This window comes from Colletotrichum lupini, chromosome 2 (assembly GCF_023278565.1).
Source record: "Colletotrichum lupini chromosome 2, complete sequence".
NCBI lineage: Eukaryota > Fungi > Ascomycota > Sordariomycetes > Glomerellales > Glomerellaceae > Colletotrichum > Colletotrichum lupini.
The window spans coordinates 2,959,017-2,977,665 of record NC_064675.1 but is presented as its reverse complement, the minus strand read 5'-3'; the positions used below and the strand labels follow the sequence as shown (position 1 = coordinate 2,977,665).

The following is an 18,649-nucleotide window of genomic DNA, read 5'->3' as shown; positions in this document are numbered from 1 at the left end:
CTCCTAGTTTTATATTCCGTAATAATTAACGAAAACTTACTATTTAAGCCGGTACTATATAATAAGTTCGTATCCTACGTATTATTAACTAACGAGAATATATATTATATTATAGTTATTAATAATATTAATAAACCTATTATAATTCTTATGAAAACTAAGGTCGGCTCCCTTAATTTAATTATTAAAAATGCCTATTACTAGTAAGTTAATAACGACTAGGCGAGTATAGCGGCTAATTTTAGTAATATAAATAGTAAGCTAGACGAGGCTATAACTTCTAAGCTAATAGAGGTCTAGCTAACGGACCGAACGAAGAAATATATAATTAGAATTACGATATATAATAGAGCTAATAAAGTAGACTACTTTATACCCCTATTAGACTATTTTTAAGATATTTTTAAGGATACCGGCTTTATTAATATTCCTAAAGACTAATAGATATAAATTATTTTTAAATTAGGCTAGGAAAAGGAGGTCCCTAAAACAAAGAAAATTTACTATTTAAGAGTTAATAAAAAGGAAGTCGTCCGGAAATAACTAGATATACTTATTAACTAGGGACGATTATATCGTATTATAAACTTAGTACCGTTTTTATTTTTAATTTTTATAATATAGCGTAAAGTTAATAAAAAATAAAAAGGCCGTATAGTTATTAATATCCGCGGACTAAATAAGATCGTATTTTTAAATAGCTACTTAATACGATCGTAAAACGACATTTTTAATATTATTAAAAATAAGCGCTATGTTACGGTTATAGACGTAAGTTCGTTTTATTATTAATAGCGAGTATACCCCGAATCTTACGACGCTTTTATAATTATTATACCTAACGGATAGTATACTTTTAACTATACTATAATAGGTTATAAAAACTCGAACGCCTATATTTAATAACAAATAGACGCCCTTTTTATAAATATCTTAGCCCGATTATATTACGACGATATTATTATTAGATCTAATATATTAAAGGAGTATATTACTAACTTTAACGCCGTTTTTTATTTATTATAATAAAAAAATATTAGTATTAACTTATTAAAGACTTTTATAGGATTTCTGGGTATTACCGTTCTTAAATAATACGTCGATACTTTTGGCCTATTTATTATAATAAAAAAGTTAAATACTCTTAAATAACTTAAATATTTAACGACCCTCCGTAACCTCGAGATATTTATTAACCTCGTAGGGTACTTTTATAATAACGTCCCGGGATATATATTTATTATAAAATTACTAAAATAATTAAAAACGGATTTATTATAATAAAAGATTAAAAATAGTAGACGAATTACTAATAAGGATCCCGGGCGTAAATAATAAATAAAATTAATCTTAATTATAACTATTAATAAGGAACAGTACGCGTTTAAAAAAGTACGTAGTAACTTATTAAATAATATTAAGTTATATTATTACGACTTAATACGACTACTATTTATCGATTTTAATATAATAGTAACGGGTATTAGTACTATAGCTTATTACGTTAAGCCGGAAGTATTATAAATAATTATAAATAACGAAAAGAAACTAACTAAACCACCGCTAAAGGGTACTATTTAATTAGTATTATATTTATTACGAACCCTATCTGAGCCTAAAAAAAGATATTAGCTAACGGAAATAGAAATACTAAGTTTCGTTTAGGTCCTAAAGAAATATAATTACTAGATCTCCGTATTAAAACTTACTATAATAATTATTACTAATTATTTTACTATCGTAGGCCTATAACGATAATCGGACATCGCTAATACTATAGTAAATAGTACTAATAATAAAAAACTAATTAGGGTAATAGAGTACGCTAGCTAATTTAATATTTAAGTTATATATAAGCTAAGTAAGGAATATATTATACCGGACGTGCTATTTAAACTACTAACTAACCCGGGATACGATAAGCTAAATTTAATAAATAATAGCTTAAACGTTTTACTAAACAACGTATTAAATAATTAAGTAATATAAACATAGGCATAATTAGTTTTCTTAACTAATAATACTTATACTATATAAATTAGTTTATTATTAATGCGTATAATTAATAACTAGTAATTAGAAAACGATATTATACTACTAGCGACGTAGGATAGTATTAGTATAATTCTTTTTAAAATAGTACCGAGTTTTAAAAAGAAAATCTAGTAAGGCTACGATATAAACCTAGTTTTTAAATTTATTATTAAAATAATCCGCGATAATATAATATTACTTAAAGAGAACCGCGCCGAATTACTATTTTTTTTATATAGGGGACTATTATAAAAAGTAATATATAATATATATAACTAATTATATATCTTTTAAATATATTACGCTAATATCTTTAAAACGGCTTATAAAAGAAACTATATAGGCTACGATAAAATAGCTACGATACTATTCGGATATTATATATTACGACTTATATAAAATCTAAAGCGCTACATTTAGGGTTACCTAACGTACTTAACGATAAAACTTAAAATATACTAACTATATAATAATATATAACCTATTATATTATTATTATATCCTTATTATATAATTATTATTAATTTTATTTTAGGATTACTAACCTCGAGAGAAAAATATAACTATATCTTATTAATAACCAATAAGATATTTAAATAGATTAGTTTAATACTTAGATATAAAACGATAATAATAAAGGAATAGGTAACGTTACTAATAGACTTTTTATAGCACTATAACTAGGGACTACCGAAAGTAATCCTAAATAATAAAGACCCTAAATTCCTTTTTATAATATAGAAATATATATAAGATAAGTGCGGTAGTAAACTATTATACTTAGTAGCCTACTATCCCTAGACTAACGGCTAGAGTAAATAAATAAACCTTATAGTTAAGTTAGCGCTATAAATATACTTTATATGACTAAAATCCCTAGACCGATAGCCCGATAGTATTCCCTAATTATAATTCGAGATTAATAATAGTAAATTAGTAGTAATAACTAAGTTGCCTAACGAAATTATTCTAGGATTTATTCTTAATAATATTATTAACGTAGTCGTAAACGTAATAAATAAACTACTAACTAGACTAGAGATACAACTTAAAGTATATAACGCTATTACTATCGTAACTATTTAAATAAAATTATACTACGACTAGAAGCGCTTTACTAAATTTTTTAAAATTAAATAACGTATTATACTAAAACTATATTATAGTTATAATATATTATAATTAATTACGCTAAAAAAGAAATATTTATAATAATATACTAGGCTTTTTATAATCCTTAAACGGGTCGGACGATTCGTATATAAGCTCGACTTATTTTAATACGTAAAGATATATAATATAATCTTAGTTAACTACTTAGAACTAATATTACTACTCGATATTTATAAACGAGCACTACTAATACTAATAGCAATTTTACTTACTAATTTACTAAAGAAAATTATTAACGTTTAATAAAATAAGAATAGACTATAGTTCTTATTATAACTAAAGGGACTAGGTAAATAATATAAATAGTAGCTAGAACTTCTTTATAAAATTATTATAACGAGGTATTTATTATTATAAAAAGAAGAATATTTAATTTAGCTAAATAATAATTCCTTTTTATAGTAGAGGATAGTATTAACTATTCTTAATTTTAAGTACTTATTTAAAGCTAAAGATCGAACTTACTATTTAATCTTAACTCTATATTATTTATAACTAGCTATTTAAACTTTATTTCTACCCACTTTAGCTATACTTTTTTCTTCCCCTCTATATACTTATACTAAAATAGCATAACTAAATAAAACTAATAATAACCTTATTAACTTAGCTAGTTAGGTATATAATAAAAAAGGTACTAACTAAACGTTTATTAATAATTTTAATAATCCGGTAACCCTTAATATCGATCGTACGAACGTTTTTAAGTTATTATAATACTTACTAGTTATTAAGGGTAAGAATAACGGATTATTTAAAATAGGAAACGAAGATAATAACTTAGTAAATAAAGAGGACCCTAGACTCGAGATTAAATATAGGGGATTTACTAGTTTATTTAGTATATATAACCTATTTATTATAAACCTACTTCTTAAGAAACTTAGAATATTTAATACTTAACTATTTACGACGCTAAATAATACTATTTAAAAAATCTAAAATTAAATAAACGGGAAGTTATTATCTTAGCTAGAGAAGATAATAGCTTAAACCCCGATTATAATTAATAACGACTTATTATTTATAAAGTTAGAAGTTAAGAATAAAAAAGCTAATAGTACGAAGTTATTATTAAATAACGACGATAATCTTTTAGAAATTAAAAAGGGGATTAGTAACGAGGAGTTTAATAAAAGAGAATTTAATAATAGCGTTTTACTTAACGAAAAGTTATTAATAAAAAAAAAATATAAAACTAAAAGAATAAAGAATATAAGTAATAAGAAGCTAAAAGTAGCGACTTTATAAAAGAATCCTCTTTAAGACGATCTATTAAAAAAAATACCCGTACTCCCAAAGCCGACTCTTAACGATCCCTTAGTATAACTAATTAGAATTAATCTAAGTATATTTATTCTAAATAAAATAATACCTAAATAGTACTACTTAATTCCTAAGCTAGTATAACGAGGTCGGCTATATAAAAAGAATTATAATAGCTTATACTACGCTATAATGTTTTTTAATAATAACTTAAATAATATTTTTTTTTTAGAGTTTAATAAAATTTCGGTTATAATAACTTTTTACTAAATACTTATAAATAGCTAAAAAAAAGGCGACTTATTATTATATTTTATATATAGAGCTTTATATAAAACTATTAAAAAAGAGGTAATAGCTAAAGAAATTATAATAATAATATATTTATATAGCCTTAGCCCATTAAAGAGTTAGTATAACTATTTTAATTAAATTAAGCTATTAAAATACCTTACTATTTATAATTTTATAAAGCTTAGATACGACGATATACTAAATACGCTTTTTACTATTTATAAATAATAGAGGCTAGTACCTCGAATTACTAATACGACTCCCGGGCCTTAATACTTACTTTTAGAATAATTAGAATAACTACTAATTAAAAAAGAGAAGCTTAAAGATATAATTTTATAATATAATACGACCCTAGTTTAAAATAATAATAAAGAATTCTATAAGTTTATATAAAAAATTATTATTCAAACAATAATAAATAATAAAGCAAGGATAATTCTTTTTTAATAAAAGATATAAAAAAGAGGATAATAAGAAGAAGTAAACTATATAATAAAAATAACTAATATAATAATTCCTAATAATAAGTAAAAAATAATTTGTAAAAGGGTGCTCTATGATCTCGACGCTAAACTACGGGGATAACTTAGTAACTTATTACTAAAGTATTATACTATTAAGTATAATAATTACGACTACTATAAAATATTTTAAGTAATATATTTACGATAATTATAATAATATTATATTATAATAGCGTTATATTTAAAGGAAATAATTAGGGAATATAAGTAACGAGGACGTTATAAAATTTTAATTAGGGGGTAGGCTACTATATTATATAGCTATAGGCTATGTATTATAACTAGTAGTAACTAGCTATAACTATATATAAGGGCTTCTACCTATATTAGGGGCTTCTGCCCACATTACCTAGAAGAATCAACTACTACTTGACACATCACATTGACCCTACCTTTGCCCCCGGCAGTCTGCCTCTGCTTTGGGATCTAGGCCGGTCCTGGCGTTACACAACACGGCTACATGCAGCCAGTCGGTCGCCCAGTGTCGGGCAGCTCACGCACAGCGTTTTCACTCATTCATTGGTGTAATACGTCGCTGCAAAGTGATACCAGTTCCAAACTGGCTGAGGGCCTGAGACTGGTGCGGCAAGCGCGACACAACACAGGTGGCCGCCATGCCGCCATTTGAACCGGGCATCACCGACCCCAATTCTGTCCCACCGACACGAGGTGGGCGCAACACACGGCACAGGTGCCAAGTGTATGCTTCTCCAAGCAGCTTGGACGAACTGTGCCTGGTTCATTTTACTACCTACCATGTAGCCTTACGGACTAGAGACATGCCTGCCCAAGATAGAGTAAACCCCCGTTAAGAGGATTATGACTGCCGGAGCGGGCCGGAGGTAATCGACCCACAGTGCCGACCAAAGTGGGGAGGACGGGCGGCGACTGCCCTCGGAATCCGACAATTCGATACCCAGGTAGCTCAAGGCGTAGACCATGGATATCATGATTTAACTTCGCTGCTTCATACCTCATCTTATGTGCTTACGTGGTAGGCAGATGAATGCACCAATCTAGTTGCAAGAAATAATGTTAAAATCCAAGAATTCACTTGAATATAATTATGTGTAGTTGCAGTTGCTCTTGCGCTACTCGTCTTAATGTGTCAAAGCATGGAGGCCAGGTGCTGTAGCTGATCCTGCACAAGAATCCTGATTAATTGTGCGAATAATGGTAAATTAAGATGTGTGATAGGTTGAAAAGACAGTGTCCTTCGGGATGACAGACGAGATATGAGACGCAATCCAACTGTCTTCGAAGGTTGGAACATTCCACTTTTGAGGTCGCTTCCCATGGCCCAGGCAGGCGGGAGACCCTGAATGCTCGCAAGGTGGGGGCGACCAGGTGAGCTGAGCAAAGCAGGCAATCCCAACGATGCCGATTGGCTGCCATCCTTGCAGCAGCACATGGACCCAAGCTAACGCGCCCCTCTTCCGCCCCCTATCGCGACGCCTATCGAAATGGTGACGGCAACTTTCGAGTTTTCGCTTTGCTCCTTGTTCGTCGCTCATTCAGCGCCGCACCTCTTAGCTTCCGCGCATCCTCTCCTTCGCATCCAGGTCATGGTGCGCAACCATATATCGACAATACGCATCTAATACGCACCCAAAATCGCTGCGGCATGCTGCAAGGACGATCCAGCGATGGTTGAGATTGCGAACCATGTACTGAGGAGTTCGACTGCGAGCTTCGTCCGCCTAGCTCGACACCATGCTTCCCGTCGCCTAGCATGGCGCTCTCACGTTCGGTGGCAATCCGCAATCGCTACAGATGCCTCCAAGACAAATGACATTGCAGAACCACAACAAAGCCTAGCTCGTACGACCATGCGCCTGCCTAGATGTATGTCTGGTCATTAGCTAACATCTGCAGTCCCGTCGCAAGCGCGCTTCAACGATATCGGTGTCCAGCACCTCAGTGCTCATGTGTACAAACAGCTCTTCCCCGATGGAAACTCCCCGCCGCCTTCAGAACTTATCGAACTATCGAAAGATCATTTGCGCCGGCATGATTTACTCGGCAAGAACACGGACAATAGCGACCCCATCGCCTTCGATTTACCAGAGCTCCAAGGACGCACATTGGACGAGCACTTCTACAAGCTGGCCGTCGATTCTGCCGAGCCGTACCTCTCTTTTGCAAAACAATTTGCGAGGGCGAGCGCACCGCCAAAACCGCGGAAATGGGTTCGCCGGAGTGGCTGGACCAAATACTATCCCGATGGCCGAACTGAGGCGGTCGATGCGCCCGACGAGTCGATGCTCTGTTTTGATACCGAAGTCATGTGGAAGGAAAGCTCGTTTGCAGTCATGGCTTGCGCCTCGAGCCCGACGGCATGGTACGCCTGGCTGTCCCCGTGGCTTCTGGGCGAATCAGAGTCTGATCGACACCTGATACCGTTGGGCGACCCGAACAAGGAGCGTATAATAGTAGGACACAATGTTGGATACGACAGGGCGAGGATACTAGAAGAGTACGACGTGAAGCAGACTCGCAACTCGTTCCTGGACACCATGTCACTTCACGTTGCTGTGAACGGCATGTGCTCGCAGCAGAGGCCGACGTGGATGAAGCACAAAAAGAGTAGAGAATTACGAGATAAAATCGCGAGCGAAACAGACGACGTCCAGCTTGCGGAACTTCTAGGCAACAGTGCCTTACGGCAAGAAGAGGAGGAGTTGTGGGTGGAACGAAGCTCGGTCAACTCACTCCGCGACGTGGCCAAATTCCACCTTGACGTCAACATTGACAAGGCCGTTCGCGACGAGTTCGGCTCCCTCGACCGGGACGGCGTATTGAGCAAGCTAGACAACGTCCTCGACTACTGCGCTGCAGACGTAGCCATCACTCATAGGGTGTACCAGATTGTGTTCCCCAACTTCTTGGACACTTGCCCTCATCCCGTCAGCTTCGCGGCGCTGCGACATCTTTCGTCCGTCATTTTACCCGTCAACAAGACGTGGGACGCTTACATAAACAATGCTGAGGCCACCTACCGAGAGCTTTCTGATGCCGTTCAGGAGCGTCTCATCGGGCTTACTGAGCAGGCTCTAGCAATCAAGGACGACCCCGAGAAATGGGGGAACGATCCATGGTTGAAGCAGCTGGACTGGTCCGGCCAGGAGATCAAGATGGTCAAGGGAAAGAAGAAGAATGATCCCCCACGACCAGCCGCGAGACAAAAGAAGCCGGGCATGCCGAAATGGTACAAGGACTTGTTTCCGAAGAACGATGCCCCCATTGCCATCTCTGTACGCACACGTATCGCGCCTATCCTACTCAAGCTATCGTGGGATAACCACCCGCTTTTCTGGTCGGACAAGTATGGTTGGACATTCAGAGTGGCCTTTGACGAAGCAGAGGCTTACGCGCAGAAACAAATGATTGAGTGCGATTTCTCCGACTCTGACGCCGATGCGGCACTACTGAAAGAAGAGGGCATCTTTTTCAAGCTCCCCCACAAGGACGGGCCCACGGCACGATGTGTCAACCCGATGGCCAAGAGCTATCTCTCCTACTTTGAGAAGGGCACCTTGTCGTCAGAGTATGCATACGCCAAGGAGGCACTAGAAATGAATGCGTCGTGTTCGTACTGGATCAGTGCTCGGGATCGCATCAGGTCACAGATGGTGGTGTACGAAGACGATCTGTCGGTCAACGGTGAGAATGCGAGCTCCAAGAAGGAGAAGAGCGCCGAGGAAGTCCAGGGCTACATCTTGCCTCAAATCATACCTATGGGTACCATTACGAGACGAGCCGTGGAGAACACATGGCTCACGGCAAGTAACGCGAAGAAGAACAGAGTCGGATCGGAGCTCAAGTCGATGGTGAAAGCACCACCGGGCTACTGCTTCGTCGGTGCCGATGTTGACTCGGAAGAGCTGTGGATTGCGAGTCTGGTCGGAGACGCAACGTTCAAAATGCATGGTGGCAACGCCATTGGGTTCATGACTCTTGAGGGCACCAAAGCAGCCGGCACAGATCTCCACTCGCGGACAGCAGGTATTCTCGGCATCACGAGGAACGATGCCAAGGTCTTCAACTATGGCCGTATCTACGGTGCGGGCCTCAAGTTTGCCGGACAGCTGTTGAGACAGTTCAATCCCAACCTGTCCGAGCAGGAGACAAACGCGACTGCGTCAAAACTGTACGCTACGACGAAGGGTACAAAAACCAACAGATCAGTACTCAGCAAGCGGCCGTTCTGGCGTGGCGGGACTGAGTCATTCTTGTTCAACAAGCTGGAGGAGTTTGCGGCCCAGGAGCGGCCGCGGACGTTCGTCCTGGGGGCCGGCATCACGGAGGCCTTGATGCGCAGATTCATCAACCAGAACGGCTACCTGACGTCGCGCATCAACTGGGCCGTCCAGTCATCCGGAGTCGACTACCTCCACCTCCTCATCGTCAGCATGGACTATCTCACTAGGCGGTTCAATATCGATGCCCGCCTCGCCATCACCGTCCACGATGAGATCCGATACCTCGTGAAAAACCATGACAAGTACCGTGCGGCGATGGCGCTGCAGGTAGCCAACGTCTGGACCAGGGCCATGTTCTCCCAGCAAGTGGGCATCAACGACCTGCCGCAGTCGGTGGCGTACTTCTCGGCCATTGACATTGACCATGTCCTCCGCAAGGAGGTCGACATGGACTGCATCACGCCGAGCCACAAGACACCGATCCCCCACGGCGAGAGTCTCGACATCACCACGCTGCTCTCCAAGGGCCCCGAAGCCCGTCTCGACCCCGCCATCGTGCCCGACCCCTCTCACGCGCCCAACTTTGACGGCATCGAGTACACGCCTCGCACGCCCGTCATGGACACGCTCGAGGACAGGACGACGGCCGACACCTTTTTCCTCAAGGCGCAGATCGCCAGCAGCGAGGCGGAGCTGAGCCAGGTGCTCAAGGACAGGAGGACGGCGCTCAAGGCGCAGGAGGAGAAGATGATGACGCCCAAGCTGCCTAGGGCCAAGAAGGAGCGCAGCGTGTTGCCGTACCATTCGGACGCGAAGCTCGTGCCCACGATGACGGTCTCGGACGCGATTGGGAACAGGTTCTCGCGGTACGATGGGAAGAGCAAGTGGACGACGTGGCAGAAGGAGAAGGGCGTGGGCCGGTCGGGGCCCAGCTCTAGCTATAGTGTAAGATGAGAAAGTGGTGATGGTGATGGTGTTGTACGATGTTTGTAAATGCCCCGGACGGCAACCTCTGTCGACTATGTATGTTACCAGAAGCCGGTGGTCTTTAAAAAGTTGGGAGCTCGCTTGACTGGGAAGAAGCGAGTTGGTGTTTTGATGTTGGGTCCTGGCGTTGAGTTGTACATGGAGGGACGGCAATGTTTCCGTTTGCGACGTCTGATACCAATCATATTCGTTTTTACCTCACGATATCCATACTGTATGTGTGTTCGTTCTCAGTCGACTCACTCCTTTGTCACTGTCCCGAAGGATTTTTTTATATTTTATTTTCAATTATTGAGACTTGCAAATTAAGTGATACAAACGGTCTAAACCAAATGGACGCCATGACCCCTACAAACAAATTATTACGCTCCCCCCTTCATCTAAAGACCGACATAGAGAAACACTATAGGACACAGGCTTCTGCAAGCCGTGTAAGATCAACTATACCAGCGGAAAAGACAGACAGACTCGAACCCCATTCATACACTTCCCGACCTTACACCACTTGTACGAGGCATGAGATGACCGACCAGCGGCGCGGGCACCCTTCTCAGTTCTTCTTGATCTTCAACACGATCCACGCCGCGATGCGGTATCCGATGACGATGGAGAGCATGATGCCCACGTCCCTGCCAAAGTGGTTCTCCGTGTACCCGTACGTATCGAGCACGCCCTGCCCGGCAATCTTGCACTCGCTCGCCAGCGGGGTCTGGTACATGCACTGGCACCCTTTCCCGCAGGTATACGTGCGGTGCCCAAACTCGTTGTGCATCATGCCCTCAAAGACATACTTTTGGTAGTCCCAGTAGTGGAAAACATATTTGTAGAACGAGTTGAGAATGGTGGGAGAGACCATGAAGCCGTTTACGCTCATCCAGAGGCCGTTTGCGAAAGCCACGAGGGCGAGGCTGATGACGAAGCTGGGGAAGAGGGAGACGAAGAAGACGACGAGGGACTCGGCGGCGAGCAGGTCGAGGAAGAGCCAGAGGACCCAGACGAAGAAGGCCGTGGCTGAGGGGCGGAAGTTGGAGAGCCAGTAGGAGATTACGGAGAAGATGAGGGCGATGAGGAAGAGGTAGGGGATGCCGATGAAGAAGTTTGAGATGAGGAGGGCTGTTGGGCCGTAGAGGCCGTTTTGGTGCTCCTTCACGTATTGGTCGCGGTCTTCGAGGAACTGTCATCCGCTTTCGTTAGTTGCTGTTATACGAAAGTGCAGGGGAGTTTGCGTACGCTTGGGACTGCGGCGACTGCCATGAAGCTCATGAAGGCACCGCCAAAGAACTAGTATGATGGTCAGTAAAGCCCGGGAATCAGAGTTGATATGGACTATAGGTGTACTTACAATGGCATTGGTCAAGGGGATAATGGACTCTTGGTCAGTCGAAAGGCGAAGCCAGACCGTGCCCATCATGATAGCCAGACCTAGACCTAGTCAGCACACCTCCTTTACAATCACACAAACTAGATGGCAACTCACCAGTGTACATGGCAAACCGGATCCCGTACGCCACAACATCCCGATAACTCTTGATGAAGCTCCGATGCAGCAACGTCAGCGCGAGACTCGGCAAGCCGGGCTTCTTCTCCGCCTGGTCGTCCTCGAAAGCGGTGCTATTCTTCTCGGCGTCGGCGATGGCGGCCCGCAGCTCCTTAGCCGGACGCGACTCCTCCCAGCCCTCGTGCATCGCCTCGAGCCTCTGCGCCGCCTGGCGCTTGTCTTTGACGAAATCCGTGTTGACCATCTCGAGCACGTGCTCGGCCGGGTTCACCTGTGTGGGGATGGGCATGCCGAGGGACTCGTAGTAGGGGACGACGTTGTCGACGGGGCCAAAGTAGTGCGTCTTGCCGGCGGAGAGGAGGAGGAGCTTGTCAAAGAGGTTGAAGGTTGAGGTGGAGGGCTGGTGGATGGAGGCGATGACGATGAGCTGTCGGTGTGTTAGTATTCAGGGTTTTCGTAGAAGTCAAGTTAGAGGCAGACGACTCGACTTACATTGCTCCGCTTGGCCACCGTCTTGAGGTAACTAATCACCTCAAAGCTCGCCGCAGAATCCAACCCGCTCGTCGGCTCGTCCAGAAACATAATCTTCGGACTCGTGATAAGCTGGCTCGCCACGCCAACACGCCTCTTCTGCCCGCCCGAGATGCCCTTGCGGATCGGCGTGCCAATGATGGTGTTGGCCTGCTCGTTGAGGCCGAAAGCGTTAAGCAAGCCGTCGATGCGCGCGAGGCGCTCGCTGGCGGGCAGCGAGGAGGTGCTGGAGAGGCGCGAGGTGAACAAGAGAGTCTCGCGGACGGTAAGGGAGCCGATGAGGGCGTCCTCCTGCTCGACGAAGCAGCTCATCTGGCGGAACTGAGAGCGCGAGGGCTTCGCGCCGTTGACGAGGACGGAGCCGGATACCGAGGAGGCGTTTGTCGGGCGGCCTGCGAGAACGTTGAGGAGGGTTGTCTTGCCGCAGCCAGAGGGGCCCATGAGGGCGCAGATCTCGCCTGGAAAGTTGTGTGAGTATGGTATGTGACATGTGAGTAGAGTACAAGGAATTGCAAGACGTACCCGCCTCCACGATCCCGTTGACATGATCGACAATCTTCTTGGGCTGCTTCGTCACCCTGTCCTTGACAGTGACCTCGGTGCCCTCCCACGAGATGTTCTGGACAGTGGTGTTGAGCAGATGGGCGTCTACGGATCCCATCATCTCGACGTCGTGCTCGAAGAAGCTGTTGTTGTCGCCATGTGTCATGTTGGTGTGCTCCTTCTTCGCACCCGAGGCGTCACTATCTCGAATCGTCATGGTGTTCTGTTCTTGTTTCTTTCTTGGTGATGTTACACCGAGAAACTGTTGATAGTCGATGCTCGAACAGGGAATCTAAAGGGGGGAAGTGCGTGTAACTCGAATGTTCAATTCACCACAATGTAAGAAAATCTTGAGATATCAGAGTAATAATGAAACACAACTATGATACAACCGGTAAAACAAGGAGGAAGGAAGGCAAGTGTTATATGAGATCCGATCCTTCCCCTCCACCCCTTCCTTCCTCCTTCAAAATCCTTATCTGGGGAACCGACATCCGCCCAGAAATGTAGCCTACTAGGCTCGCCAGGGACGGCCATGCCGCCGCATCCACTGCTTGTGTTGCTTCCATGTTGCAAGGTATGGCGTACGGATACCTAGGGTGTGGGTAGGTAAGCAACGGGAGACCGGGGTGCGGCCAGGCCGTTTGAGGCTGAACCAGACAATAGGCTTCATTCCTGCCGCACTAGTAATCGGCGACCATCATGTAAGACGTCTCTTTTAGCTCCCATGCCACACCCACAGATACCCCGGCTCTGTTCCATAAGCAGTGGGAAAAAAAAAAGAATGCGCCGAGGTAAGGGTGCAGCGCCAACACGCGTTGATGGTACCTTACACAATAAGGGACCTTGTGGTTGGAACAGCCATGCAGCGCAACGACGGGTGCAGCAGCCGTACCTTGCCCACATAAACATCCAGGCACGTTTATTGTTTACTGTACTGCATGTACAACACAATAGGTAGATGTGATTCCACTTACAAGAGCCCCGTTGAAATCTCGAAAGAGGTTGCCTGGGCAGGGTGGACCGGTATGTTCGGCAAGGGTTCGACGCCGCCAGAAGTACGAAGGCTCCTTTGGGAAACCTCGACCGACGCGGGTATCACTTGGCGAAATCATGGCAATGACGTCGAAATTAATCCCCGATGGAACCTTAGACGCTGCCTACAACGGGGGGACACTTCATCTATCTCGCAGGAGGTAGCCGTGGGGGCCGGTTATCTCCAAGCCGCACCGAGTGGGTGTGACATGTCATGTTGTATCCATCTCACACGCAGGCGGGAGACGTCTACAATGGGACAAGGACTTCTTTCAGCTGAGCCTCTGAAGATGTGGCAACCGGTAGGTCCCCCCGACATCCCTTCCCGCCTTGCCGCCAGCCGGTTTGCACCCATCCCGCATCTCTCCCGTGCTACCTCGACACCAAACAATCATACACACAAAAACGAGGTTCCTGCCGACAGCCGAAGGGTAACACGAAAACAAAACGGTCCAATCTGTAGCCTTTCAATAGCGTGGGAAAGCGTGGGAAACAAAAGACTAAAACTCAAGCAAGGACGGGGGATAGGGAAACATCGAATGGTCCCCGAGATGAAAGATGCGCTGGAGCAGAGTTCGGACGGGAAACCTGTGGGTAAAGTAGGCAATTAAGTGGACGCCGAGAAGGGTGGCGACGGGTATCTGGATTGGCGCTCCGCTAGTTTGCATTGAGACAGCACACACTCGGATTACAGCGCAGACATACAAAATGAGACAACCTGCTTAGGTATTACTCTGCAGACGGTGTGCATGCACCGGCTGGCTACCTTTACAATACAGATAGAGTGGCTGCATCCAAGCCACGTGAGGCAATTGGACGAGTTTCGTCGAGAATCTCAGGGAGGGGTCTCATTTCTCGACGCCGCCTCGGAGGGCTGAGTTTAGGTTGTCCGAATGTGTGGCTGTCTGCCACTCCACGTCGCGATCCTCCACGTCGCGATGTGTCGTCGTCGTAAAGAAGAATGGGGATTAGCTTAAAGAACGGGGTAGGACACCACCACCCTTGCTCTTCACGATCCTTCAATGCTACGACATCTCCATTATGGACAGGCATTATCACAATATTAACTGGTGCCTGGAGTAGTGTGCATACAAAGCGGGGGCAACCAAGTCTTGGCTGACTCGAGATCTGAAATCTGACGATGGCTAGATCTTCAGAGGTGGCGGATCTCAATGGGACGGTGGGATCTAGCGATTGGAGATTTCCCGACGGGCTTTTGAGGGCTTAGAGATCTTTGGAATTGAACTTTCGAGCTGAGGAGCTATCAGGAAGCTCGAAATATGACAAAATCCTGCTCACAAATCATGGAATTAATCCTGGAGCCCAAAAAGCGCTCCAATACTTTCCAGGTCATAGATTAGAATCATATTCAAAATTCCACGACGGTCCATGCCGCCGCGTGTATATTCTGAGCAGAGATATATGCCGTTCAGGCCAATATAAACAAGACAGATTTGTCTCTCACGGAGAACTCCTTTCAAACGCCCTCCACTGCTCGGCGCGCCTCCCGAGCTGGTATATATCGCCAACAAATCAACAAATCGCCACATATCACGCCACGCTATCCGATCCTATCTTCGTATGCACAAAAGACCTCCCCGGGCTCTAGCTGGGGAGGTTGTCGAGAGGCGGCATTGGTATCCCGCTCAACCCAGTCTCAATATCGTTCATAATCGTCTCGTCCGCCGCAATGCTGTTCATCACCTCGTCCTGCGTGAAACCTTGCCAGTACGTCGGGTTGATCTGCGACGCCTTCTTGGACCGGTAAATCTCCTGCGCGACGCCCTTGACCTGCCCTGAAGCGTTGCCCGCCGCCTTCCACACCGCCGAGAGCTTGTTGAGTGCGCCAATGTTGAGCCGAATCTGCTGTCGCAGGTCGTCGTCGTCATGGGGGATGAAGAAGAGCGCCCACTTGCTCAAGTGGACGATCGAGGATAGCGTCACCACGCAGGTGAAGAAGTGCGTGTGCGAGAGGAGAGGGACGCGGTGGGTAATCATTTTGCTGATCTCGGCAGCCGACGCAATCGTGTGGTTCGTGTGCGAGTTGAACAAGTCTCCAGACGGAACCGGTCGGTGCGGTGCGCAGGATGTTACAGATCGTGTTGGCGAGGAGTCCAGCTGAGAGTGGGGTTGGTGAAGCATGATGGATGTCCTACATCACGTCAGTTCAACAATGCTCACATACCACAGACGTTCAAACGTACGCATTGGTCATCATGTTGGCCTGGAAAATCATCTCATCCGACTGCAGCTTCTGGTTCAGGGCGTCCTTCTTGGACAGCGGCAGGTGAAGCCTCCAGTTGGTCAGAAGGGCCTCGATTCGCGAGAGATTCTCATCATCAGGACCGTATATTGGTGGCACGCGCATGAACTTTCCGAGGTTCCGCCCTGCGAGAATGCGATACGCAAACGAGGAGAATTGCCTGTCGTCCCCGGAAAAGTCTTGGTCTTCCAAGTCCGTCAGGGTCAAGGGCGGCGGGATACTCTAGTTCAGAATCTTAGCCTTTGACCGTCACCCAGGATAGTAAGGAATACTCACTCCAGACAAATACTGGTGCTCCTCACACGGTAGGGCGGCATCGGCGGGGACATCAAACAGGAGGAAGTTGGTCTGGCGGTGTACACCAGCTACCATGCCGTCTACAACGAACAAGTCCCACCACGTCCTGCGCCAGCTCTCCTCCAGCACAGGGATACCGCGCCCATACTGTGTTGCATATTCACGGGTATTCAGTCCAAGTTCGAGAGCGATGCGCTCGGCGTCACCGAGTAGATTTCGGGCCTTTTCCTGCTCACAGCTGCCGTCGAGGCCTACGATTAGGAGGATCTGGGCTTGCACGAAGAAGCCATCCCTCCGAGTCGTTGGATCTTGGACCAGACGCAAGGCCTCATCCAGGAAGCCAGCCCGCGCAGGTCCCACATCGAGGAAGAGAGCTCCAACCCACCGAATGGCAGCCAGGAGAGGCTCCACGTTGGTGTCTCTCATGATACGGAGCAGCCATTCCTTGGGTAAGGCAAATGGGTGCGAGGCATGGAAATGGTGATAAAAGGAGTCGAGACATCGTTCAGCCAAGGTAGGCACGGGGACTTGCGCAGGTACACCGGGCTGAGATTGACCCAGGGCCAGCTGGGTCGAGTTGAAGCCGATGGCAGCACCGAAAGACCGGTAGAGCTGGAGGTTTGAAAAGTTGGGCGTCGCGGCAAAGGTGGTGCTGGGCGTGTCTGGAAGGACGACGCCCGGGGTATTAAATGCCATTCCGTTCTGCATCGTCGTGGGGACTGAAGTGCCGTTTGCGCCAAGTAGCATTGGACAGCTATTGTCGCCGACACCTACGGTGGAAGTGGGGGAAGAAGACCGCGCTCTCTTGTTCGGATTGGCGGTGTTATTCCTCCTCGGGCCCTTGTAGCCGCGCCGAGAAGCGACGTAAACGCACTCGGACTGGGAGCTCAGGCATCGCGAGCACGGGTTCTGGCCGTCGCATTTGAGATGCTTGCTGCGCTGTCACAGAATAAGATTGAGGTCAGTCTTGGCCTCGCTAGGGATGGTACTCTCACGCCAAAGAGGGTGGTGCCCGTCTCGCCGTCACCGTCTCCACCGGAGCCAATGGGGAGCAGTGAGAGACGACGACGGGGGACCTGAGCTGACATGGAGGGGCGACCTACGCATGCGAGACATGCAGCGGGGACCGCTACGACGGGAGGCTGTTGTCCTTGGGATCGAGAATCACTGGTCGCCGAGGAGGATGCGTTTGGCGAGTCGCGGTCGGCTGGTGACTCGGAGTCGGGCACCATTGCCAGAGGGTTCGGGGACCCGTTGCTGTGTGTGCTGTGTGTGCTCCCCGGGGGAGGTGGGACTTCGGGCGACAGCGAGGATTGCATGTCGAAGACTATTCTTCAGGTTTGGTAATTGCGGCCGATTGCCGTGGGCTCCCCGGGATTCGTTATCACTCGATTGTGGAATGCTGTCGATATTCTGTTTCTCGCTCTGTGCCTGTCTCAATCTTTGGCCTCTAGCAAAGCGTGGGAAGTCGATGGGTGGTTGCAGGAGGGAAAGAAGACGCTTGGTCGGCGACAAAGAAGGTGCCAGAGGGCGTATTAGTATCCCGTTGGTAGCGAGGACCAGGAGAGCAGAATGTTTGTGACCTCTGGCCACCCCCAAACCATCGACTGGGAGGCAGCAAGGAAAGAGCTGCGGCGCACGGATACGGTGGGTTGAACCCGTCAAGAGGTGCCTGAACGTCCTGGAGTCTGGACTGTCTGGGAGCCCTGGACCCCTCCACACAAGCAGGGGGTTGAGGTAGCCAATTGAAAAGCCAATTGGACCAAATCTTGAGCTGCCAGCGGTGGCTGAGGCGTCGACTTGTGTGCTACGTGCCGTCTTTGTTAGTGTTGGATTGTCGTGGGACGAATGCGGGTAGGGATGAGGTCGTCGTTGGTGGCTTGCACCAAGGTTTCCTTTTTGTGGTGTTTGGTGGTTGGTTGGCTGATGTATCCGTTGGCTGATGTATCCGTAATGGAAGTGTAAGCCTCGCCTTCCAAGGCAATGGAAGTGTCAAATG

General features: G+C 45.5%; 5 protein-coding genes across 5 annotated transcripts; 2 read left to right on the top strand and 3 right to left on the bottom strand.

The window, feature by feature from the left end:
* Positions 1 to 7,123: 7,123 nt before the first annotated feature.
* Positions 7,124 to 10,450, top strand: CLUP02_03178 (DNA polymerase family A; the record flags this gene model as incomplete). Its single annotated transcript, XM_049282203.1, has 2 exons — positions 7,124 to 7,139; positions 7,182 to 10,450. 2 exons carry the CDS (start codon positions 7,124 to 7,126, stop codon positions 10,448 to 10,450), a joined length of 3,285 nt encoding a protein of 1,094 aa, XP_049139346.1.
* A 583-nt stretch (positions 10,451 to 11,033) lies between these two features.
* Positions 11,034 to 13,624, bottom strand: CLUP02_03177 (ABC transporter; the record flags this gene model as incomplete). The annotated part of the gene is made up of 7 exons (XM_049282202.1): positions 11,034 to 11,657; positions 11,714 to 11,764; positions 11,826 to 11,905; positions 11,961 to 12,408; positions 12,474 to 12,970; positions 13,035 to 13,347; positions 13,544 to 13,624. The coding sequence occupies 7 exons, from the start codon at positions 13,622 to 13,624 to the stop codon at positions 11,034 to 11,036; spliced, it is 2,094 nt and encodes a 697-aa protein (XP_049139345.1).
* A 459-nt stretch (positions 13,625 to 14,083) lies between these two features.
* Positions 14,084 to 14,701, top strand: CLUP02_03176 (uncharacterized protein; the record flags this gene model as incomplete). Its single annotated transcript, XM_049282201.1, has 1 exon — positions 14,084 to 14,701. The coding sequence occupies one exon, from the start codon at positions 14,084 to 14,086 to the stop codon at positions 14,699 to 14,701; it is 618 nt and encodes a 205-aa protein (XP_049139344.1).
* CLUP02_03175 (uncharacterized protein) lies at positions 14,591 to 15,640 on the bottom strand (the record flags this gene model as incomplete). Its single annotated transcript, XM_049282200.1, has 5 exons — positions 14,591 to 14,747; positions 14,863 to 15,157; positions 15,212 to 15,277; positions 15,337 to 15,381; positions 15,433 to 15,640. 5 exons carry the CDS (start codon positions 15,638 to 15,640, stop codon positions 14,591 to 14,593), a joined length of 771 nt encoding a protein of 256 aa, XP_049139343.1.
* A 55-nt stretch (positions 15,641 to 15,695) lies between these two features.
* CLUP02_03174 (uncharacterized protein) lies at positions 15,696 to 17,969 on the bottom strand (the record flags this gene model as incomplete). The annotated part of the gene is made up of 4 exons (XM_049282199.1): positions 15,696 to 16,242; positions 16,295 to 16,575; positions 16,630 to 17,589; positions 17,646 to 17,969. The coding sequence occupies 4 exons, from the start codon at positions 17,967 to 17,969 to the stop codon at positions 15,696 to 15,698; spliced, it is 2,112 nt and encodes a 703-aa protein (XP_049139342.1).
* Positions 17,970 to 18,649: the final 680 nt, after the last annotated feature.